General features: G+C 38.5%; 1 protein-coding gene across 3 annotated transcripts in view; it reads left to right on the top strand.

Annotated features, from left to right (window-relative positions):
• LOC108515619 (sorting nexin-25-like) overlaps nt 1–6,628 on the top strand; it is a 107,121-nt gene extending 100,493 nt beyond the window's left edge. The window contains exons 8-9 of one of the 3 annotated variants that reach the window (XM_017852658.1): nt 3,437–3,568; nt 6,230–6,628. In XM_017852658.1, the coding sequence (XP_017708147.1) occupies nt 3,437–3,568; nt 6,230–6,517 (420 nt within the window). In that variant the 3' untranslated portion in view covers nt 6,518–6,628. The remainder of the gene's footprint in view (nt 1–3,436; nt 3,569–6,229) is intronic. The other 2 variants (XM_017852657.1, XM_017852659.1) reach the window with 2 other exon arrangements.
• Nucleotides 6,629–8,556: the final 1,928 nt, after the last annotated feature.

Below are 8,556 nucleotides of genomic sequence, written 5' to 3'. Positions count from 1 at the left end.
AAAAAAAAAAAAAAAAAAAAAAGACAAAAAGAAATAGAAACTCTTAATAACCCACAGTTTATTGAAGAATATGATAATAATTTAAAACCTTCTCACAAAACTCCAGACTCAAATCATTTCACTGGTGATTTTCTTTTTTTCTTTTTCTTTTTTTGAGATGGAGTCTTCCTCTGTTGCCCAGGCTGGAGTGCCAGTGGTGCGATCTCAGCCCACTACACCCTCCGCCTCCCAGATTCAAGTGATTCTCCTCCCTCAGCCTCCTGAATAGCTGGAATTACAGGCGTGCACCACCACACTCAGCTAATGTTTGTATTTTTAGTAGAGACAGGGCTTCACTGTGTTGGCCAGGCTGGTCTCGATCTCCTGACCTCAGGTGATCCACCCTCCTTGGCCTTCCAAAGTGCTGGGATTACAGGCGTGAGCCACTGTGCCCGGCCTCACTGGTAAATTCTATAAAACAAGTAAGGAAGAGATAATACCAATCTTAACCATATTCTTTCAAAAAACGGAGAAGGGAACGCTTCAGCTCATCCTAGGAGGAGGCTAGCGTAACTGATACCAAACCAGAGGAAAAAAAACTACAGAGTCCCTCGTGACCCTAGACAGAAAAGTCCTTAACAAAAATACTGGGAAATCAGACCCAGCAATCTGTAACTCACAAAGATTATGTCAGTACATGTTCTGCTGACAGCGGGTCCTTAGTATAATCATTGTCTACTTCATTTCTTTGCAATGCTATTATTAAGGCTTAATGGAGTATTTGTTTTTAAAACAGCTTAATTAAGGTATGATGACATGCAGTGTACTGCTCATATTTAAAGTGTACAATTTGATAAGTTTTGACATACGCATATATTCAATTTAATTGCCACAATCAAGATAATAAACATATCCATCACCCACAAAAGTTTTTTGTGTCCTTTGTAATTTCTCTTTGGATGCCAGGTGAGAATCACTGCTAATCCTTTTATCCATATTTATGTAACTAGAAAGTGACCTCTTAACTGATTTTTGGCACTTATTTTGCCTTCTCTTTCTCCTGGTTCAGGCTCTTCCTGATTAGTTCTTGTTGTTGTCTTTCTTGATTCAGAACAGTTATTATTAGTAAGTCTCAGAACAACCTGGAAATTAGGTGGTATCATTCACATTTTATGGGCGAAAAAACTGAGACTCAGGGTGATGGCATAACATAGAGCTCACAGAACTGGAAAGTAGCAGAGTCAGGATTCAAACCTACGTATATCTACTTCCAAAGCCTGAGCAACTTTAACTTCACAGTGTTGCCTTCCTGTCTTGCTTTGTTTTGAAGGCAAAAAGTCTGTGTTGCCTTGTTTTTTTTTTTATTTTTTTGCAAGGTAGCACCGCCCACACCAGTGGCCCCAAAAATGGAAAGATAGAAGGAAGAGTTAACATAGGGTTGAAGAGGAAATGGAAATAGGAGTACATGGAGTTTGGAAATCAGCGGCAATAAATGGCAGATCTTTATGCCAATTTGCGTATCATTTTCCTTATTTGATCGAAGGCCAATCCAAAATGAACACTGTCGAATGCAGCCCAGGACTTGACTTGTGTGTGAAAGGGCTTCCTGGCCCTTTCTGTTGATGCTGGAATGGTTGGCCCATCTTCTCTAGCCACACTGATATGGGTTCCTTTAAACCCCTTTGGAGCATGTACAGTTAGGATTTTGTGCTTCAAAATGCTTCACTGGTAGACTTTACATAAAGACACATGTTCTAGTGTTCCACAGCTAGTAAACTAACTAAATATTATTGGTCTGAAATATTTATAGAACGAATTATTAATGGTCTGTAGCAAGGGATATCCATGTCCTTAAATTAGTTACTAGGAGCTGTTAGAAAATGCCTGCCCTGGCAGCCTATAGAATGGGAAAAAATTTTTGCAATCTATCCATCTGACAAAGGTTTAATATCCAGAATCTACAAAGAACTTAAACAAACTTGCAAGAAAAAAACAACCCCACCAAAAAGTGGGCAAGGGATATGAAAAAAATTGAACTGAAAGCTGAGTCATGCAGGAAGCTGCCTTTCCTTTTGTTCCTAAGCAGAAGCTACAGACAGAAGGTTCGATATCTCCACAGGTAGCTACTCTGTGTTCGCCTTATCTTATGTGAAGTGCCGATTTACTGAGCGTCAGAGGATTACGTAATTGACTATTGCCCTGCCTGCTCCTTTTTGCTTGGAACGTGTGGATTACCATATTCTCCTTTCCCTCCAGCCCACTTTTCCCCTTTAAATATTGAAGCACTCAAAGTCATCTTTGGAGAAAGGCACAGACCACAGACTGTTTCTGTGAGTCCATGTTTATTTCTTCCAGACATGTCCTTAATCTTGGCAAAATAAACTTCTAAACTGATTGAGACCTGTCTCGGACACTTTCTGGTTTACAATGCCAAATAAATCTTTGTTCAATGAGTGAATGGGTAATAGGAAATTGTGAATTTTTCAGTACGTGCATTTCGAATATTCAATCAGCTTTATTCCATTTAAAATGTAGTAAGAGATATTCCAGTTTACCAGTACTATGTTACATCCACTTTGACTTTAAAAAATGCATGTTTTCAGCTCAACATCACTGATTGTTAGAGAAATGTAAATCAAAACCACCATGAGATACCATCTTACACCAGTCACAATGGCAGTTATTAAAAAGTCAAGAAACAATAGATGCTGGCGAGGCTGTGGAGAAATAGGAACACTGTTACACTGTTGGTGGGAATGTAAATTACTTCAACCATTGTGGAAGAGAGTATGACAATTCCTCAAGGATCTAGAACCAGAAAGACCATTTGACCCGGCAATCCCATTACTGCGTATATACACAAGGGAATATAGATCATTCTGCTATAAAGACACATGCACATATATGTTTATTACAGCACTGTTTACAATAGCAAAGTCATGGAAGCAGCCCAAATGCCCATCAGTGATAGACTAGATAAAGAAAATGTGGTTCATATATACCACGGAATACTGCGCAGCCATAAAAAGGAATGAGATCATGTGCTTTGCAGGGACATGGATGAAGCTGGAAGCCATCATTCTCAGCAAACACACACAGGAACAGAAAACCAAATATCACATGTTCTCACTTATAAGTGGGAGCTGAACAATGAGAACACATGGACGCAAGGAGGGGAACAACACACACCAGGGCCTATTGGGGAGTGGGCGGACAGGGGAGAGAACTTAGAGGACTGGTCAGTAGATACAGCAAAACACCATGGCACACATATACCTATGTAACAAACCTGTACGTTTACTGAAATAAATTGTAAATTACTACAATAAAATTTTACTTTATTCCTTTAAAAAAATGCATTTTTATCCTAAATGTAGAAATTAGTCCATTGGAAGTTAAAGCTAACCGATATTTAAAATGTGATTTTTAAAAACGTTTTCTTAAATTCTCTTAATAGATTCTTCAGTTTGAAGATATCTTGGCCAATACTTTCTACCGAGAGCACTTTGGAATGTACATGGAAAGGATGGACAAGAGAACTCTGATTAGTTTTTGGGTATCTGTGGAACATTTAAAGAATGCTAACAAGGTAGTATATGTAGGCTGAAAGGAATATTAATCACTAGCTTATGTAAACTTGGCATGTGAGGCAGTGTATCTGTTTTTCTCAAGATAAGTGTACATTAAAAGAATCTTTTAAACCAAATACAATATTGACATTGTGTTCTACCCCATAATGGCAAATAAAACTACATTATGTTTTTACAGAAGGTGCTTTTGACTGTGTAGTCAAGGGAAAAAAGGTTTTGTAAATGTACCAAGAGATTGAATTTAGTTTTGAGTATTTTTTTTACACATTATAAAAAGGCATATACATATCCACATTGCTATTGTAATGAATTTGGTCCCCTCACCTACAGTCTCATAATCTTGCCATTTATAATATCATAATGTGCATGTTTTATACTTTGCCTTTTATTTCAATTTTTTTTTTTTTGAGATGGAGTCTCACTCTTTTACCCAGGCTGGAGTGCAGTGAGGCCATCTCGGCTCACTGCAACCTCCACCTCCCAGATTCAAGCAATTTTCCCCCCTCACACTCCCAAGTAGCTGGGACTACAGGCACATGCTACCACACCCAGCTAATTTTTGTGTTTTTAATAGAGACAGGGTTTTACCATGTTGGCCAGGCTAGTCACAAACTCCTGACTTCAGGTGATCTGTCTGTGTGGGCCTCCCAAAGTACTGGGATTACAGGCATGAGCCACCACACCTAGCTTTTATTTCAATTTAAATATGAATAAAGGAAAATAAAAATGTTTTTGGGTACTCATACAACTTGCAATGAAGATCCCAGTAATCAACATCGTGCTTTACATTTGGCAATACGTATTTAAGAATTGTGTGTACACAGTCTTTATGTGTACAGTCAGCCTTCCTTATCTGTGGCTTCTATATCTGTAGACTCAACCAACCATGGACTGAAAATATTTGGGGGGAAAAAACTGCATCTGTACTGAATATGTACAGACCCTTTTCCTTGTCATTATTTCCTAAAACTACAAAATCACAATCATTTACGGAGCATTTACATTTTATTCGGTATAAGTAATCTAGAGAGGATTTAAAGTATACGAGAGAATGTACATGGTTATATGCGAAAACACTGCATGATTTTATATCAGGGACTTGAATGTCCTTGGATTTTGGTATCTTCAGGAGATCTTAGAACCTATCTTCCATAGATCCTGAGGTACAACTGTGTATGTATGTATATGTCTATAAACATACACAATAATATATATAACATGTGACATATGTGATCAGTATATACTATTGTGAGAGGTTTATTAAAATAACTACGAAGAAGCTGGATGCGTTGGCTCACGCCTGTAATCTCAGCACTTTGGGAGGCCAAGGTGGGCAGATCACAAGGTCAGGAGTTCAAGACCAGCCTGGCCAACATGGTGAAACCCTGTCTCTACTAAAAATACAAAAATTAGCCACACATGGTGGTGCAGGCCTGTAATCCCAGCTACCTGGCAGGCTGAGGCAGGAGAATTGCTTGAACCTAGGAAGGCAGAGGTTGCAGTGAGCCAAGATCACTCCAGCCTGGGCGACAGAACAAGATTTGGTCTTGGGGAAGGCAGGGGGAAACACCAAGAGCATTTTGTACATTGAATTACTCATTCGCATATGAATGTTGCTGGAATAGACTGCCAGTTTAAAATATATCGTAAGTCATAAACTATATTTGTTAAGGAACTAAATCCAGTCTTTAAATCTTCTTAGGAATGCCTTTTATTGTTAATTTATAAGCCCCAAATTACCTAATTTTATCCAGTATTGTATTTGCTAACTCTGTTACTCATTTTAATCACCAGTTTTGACTCCAGATAACTTCTGGTTGTTCTCAAAAGAATATTATAAAGAGCAATCTAAAAAGTTTTTCCTAAACTATGGAAGAGAAGTTGAAAATTTTCAATGGAATAAGAGCATATAGCTTCCTTGAAATAGCCTTATTTTTTTGATCTAGCAACATTGATTTGGACATTCTGGGATGTATGTTAAATTAGTTATGTTCATTAAGTTGTATGCTTTTGCTCTTTACTGTTTTTGAAAACTTTGCATAACATTCCTAGAGTTAATGCAATGCCTTTAGAGGAACTATAAAGATTATGTTAATCTGAAGAGATGTTTTGCATTTCTGAAGTAGGCTGGTGATGACCCAGGCTCATTGCTGAAGACAAAGCTGTCTAATACAAGCTTGACGAGGACATAATCATTCTGAAGTAGTCATTCTGAAGAGTGTTTTTCTGAGTTACACAGTTATTATATTGACTTCTTTCTGGGATGAGAAATGGCACTTCTAGTTACTTATGTTAGGTAATATTAGGTAAAAAGTTAAATTGATATTAGCTAACACATTTTTTTCTTGTGGAATTCAAATTTATGAAAAGGAATCTATTACAGGAAGAGAACTGTTATTCTGTTTTTCCCGCCTCCAGTGGTTAAAAGAAATTGCAGGTGTTGACTGTTTAACATGTTCATTTAAAGAACCAGTTTTTTTGTTTTGTTTTGTTTTGTTTTTTAGGATCTGACATTTGCCCCTTGATCCTGAATATGGACACAAAATTCTGCATACGAGGGTGCATCTTAAGTGTCTTCTGACTTTCAAATGCAGAGAATGCAGAGAAAATAATTTTCTCAGAGATATGTCTTACTTTTCTTTATCTTCCTGTCTTTTCAGAATGAAATTCCACAATTAGTTGGTGAAATTTATCAGAATTTCTTTGTGGAGAGCAAAGAAATATCTGTGGAAAAATCACTTTACAAAGAAATTCAGCAGTGTCTTGTAGGAAATAAAGGTATTGAAGTATTCTACAAAATCCAGGGAGATGTTTATGAGATCCTAAAGGATAGGTATTACCCTTCATTTATTGTCAGTGACCTGTATGAGAAATTGTTGATAAAAGAGGAAGAGAAACATGCCTCACAGATGATTTCCAACAAGGATGAGACGGTGAGTCACATTTAACTTTCTGCTCCTTTTTATTGGATAAGCTTTTAAATATGTTTAGGTGGGTGCATATTGTGTGAGCCAAATTTGATGCACATCTTTATCTTTTAATATACAGGACCTTAAATAGAATAAAAGTAACATCTTTTAATATACAAGACCTTAAATAGAATAAAAAGTAAGCGTGAATAACCTTGTCTCTGGTTGTATGTATTTCTTCTTGCCCTTTTATCCTCTGACCTACATGTTCCCTCCTGCTGGCATTGAGTCAGAGACCTCCTGCCCTCTGTCTGTTTTAGACACATCTCTGGTCTGACTCCTGAAAAGTGAAGGCAGAAAGTCTGTAGGGTGGGACATTATGGGTTAGACCAGTTAAGAAAACCAGTAGAACTGTAGCCCTAGAAGAGAGAAGGGATGGGGAAAAAATGAGGAGAGGTAGGGAATGCAGGAGGGGTTAAAGGAAATATTTTGGAGTTTAAAGAAGTCAGAAGAAATTAAAATGCTCCAAAAGAAAACTTGCTAATGTAAGAGTTAAATAAAGAGGAAAGAAACACAAAAAGCAGCTCAACAGTCAAAGACTGACTTCTTTTGGAGAATAAACCTGAGAGAGGCTTCTGGCAGATTTTTTTGGTCAGGAGCATTCCCTCTTACAGACTAAGAGTATTTAAGGGTTTTAGGGTAAGAGAGCTTATGACAGGCTTGGAATGTTTCTGTGTAGAGGAGAAGTTTATTGCAGGGTTGGAATGCCTCTGGCCAGAGGGGAGGTTATCTTGGGGCTGACATCTCTCTGGCCTGAGGGAAGGTTATCTCGGGGCGGGCATGTCTCTGATCGGGGAGGGGTTTATCTTAGGGTTGGAATGTTTCTAGTTGGAGATGTCATCTGTGGTTTGTGGTCTTGCTGACCTTAACTATTAGGCTGATGCCCTTTGTATTTAGGTGGTTTTTGATCAAGGGGATCTTTAGAATGGCAGTGCTTGTCCAAGATGGCGATGCTCCTGCTGTCAGTCCAGACCCTGTAGTTATGAAAAGGACAAGGGGTGGCGTGTTCTTTCTGGCTACTTCCTGCTGATGAGGGGACGGAGAGTTTTCTGGTCTTGAATTGACTGTAGGAGTAATGCCATCTGTGGATGTTTTTGGGTAGTTATCTGTGAAATAGCCATAATCCTGTCATTTAAAACTTTTTGAAAAAGGTTAATTAGGCAAGATAAGAGCATTAGTCCTAGGCATATTATTAGGAGAGGGCCCAGGAATGGGGATCACCCATGCTATGATTTTGTTTCCAAACCAAGAATCCGTTCGGTTATTTTGGTATTCCCTTAGCTTTTTAGCCCTTTCTTTAAGTTTTTCAGCAGTTTGTCTCTTACTAGGCCCAATTGATTGAGATAGAAACAACATTCCTCACCCAATGAGAGACAGAGGCGCTTGTTTGGAAAGGTCCATGTGTAATTTTCTGTAAGTAACCGTTAGTAAAAGACAAATCGCCGGGTGTGGTGGCTCACACCTGTAATCCCAGCACTTTAGGAGACTGAGGCGGGTGGATCATGAGGTCAAGAGTTTGAGACCATCCTGGCCAACACAGTGAAACCTCGTCTCTACTAAAAATACAAAAAAATAGCTGGATGTGATAGCACGTGCCTGTAGTCCCAGCTACTTGGGAGGCTAAGGCAGAAGAATCACTTGAACCCAGGAGGCGGAGGTTGCAGTGAGCCAAGATCGCGCCACTGCACTCCAGCCTGAGCAACAATGTGAAACTCCATTTCAAAAAAAAAAAAAAAAAAGACACATCATGGTAGGACTGATTTGCTGCATTATACTTGGTTTAATTATTTGCATACAGCACAGTAAGAATTTTTTGTTAAATAGGACTTTTAAATTGGCTTTGATGAAACTTTGTTCCGTAGAAGGAATCTGAGATAAGACCTTTTTAAAGCCAAGCCCAGTCATGGATTTTTACCATCAGATACCTATGAGTTGGGTGATGTTTCTCCTCTTGAGGTTCCAGGATAACTTGGGGTTCCTGGCCTGTCAGAAAGTGACCTTCTTTACTTACCACAGAT

This window comes from Rhinopithecus bieti, unplaced genomic scaffold, assembly GCF_001698545.2.
Source record: "Rhinopithecus bieti isolate Rb0 unplaced genomic scaffold, ASM169854v2 scaffold_35307, whole genome shotgun sequence".
In the NCBI taxonomy this organism is placed as follows: Eukaryota; Metazoa; Chordata; class Mammalia; order Primates; family Cercopithecidae; genus Rhinopithecus; species Rhinopithecus bieti.
This window is presented reverse-complemented; position numbering and strand designations above follow the sequence as displayed.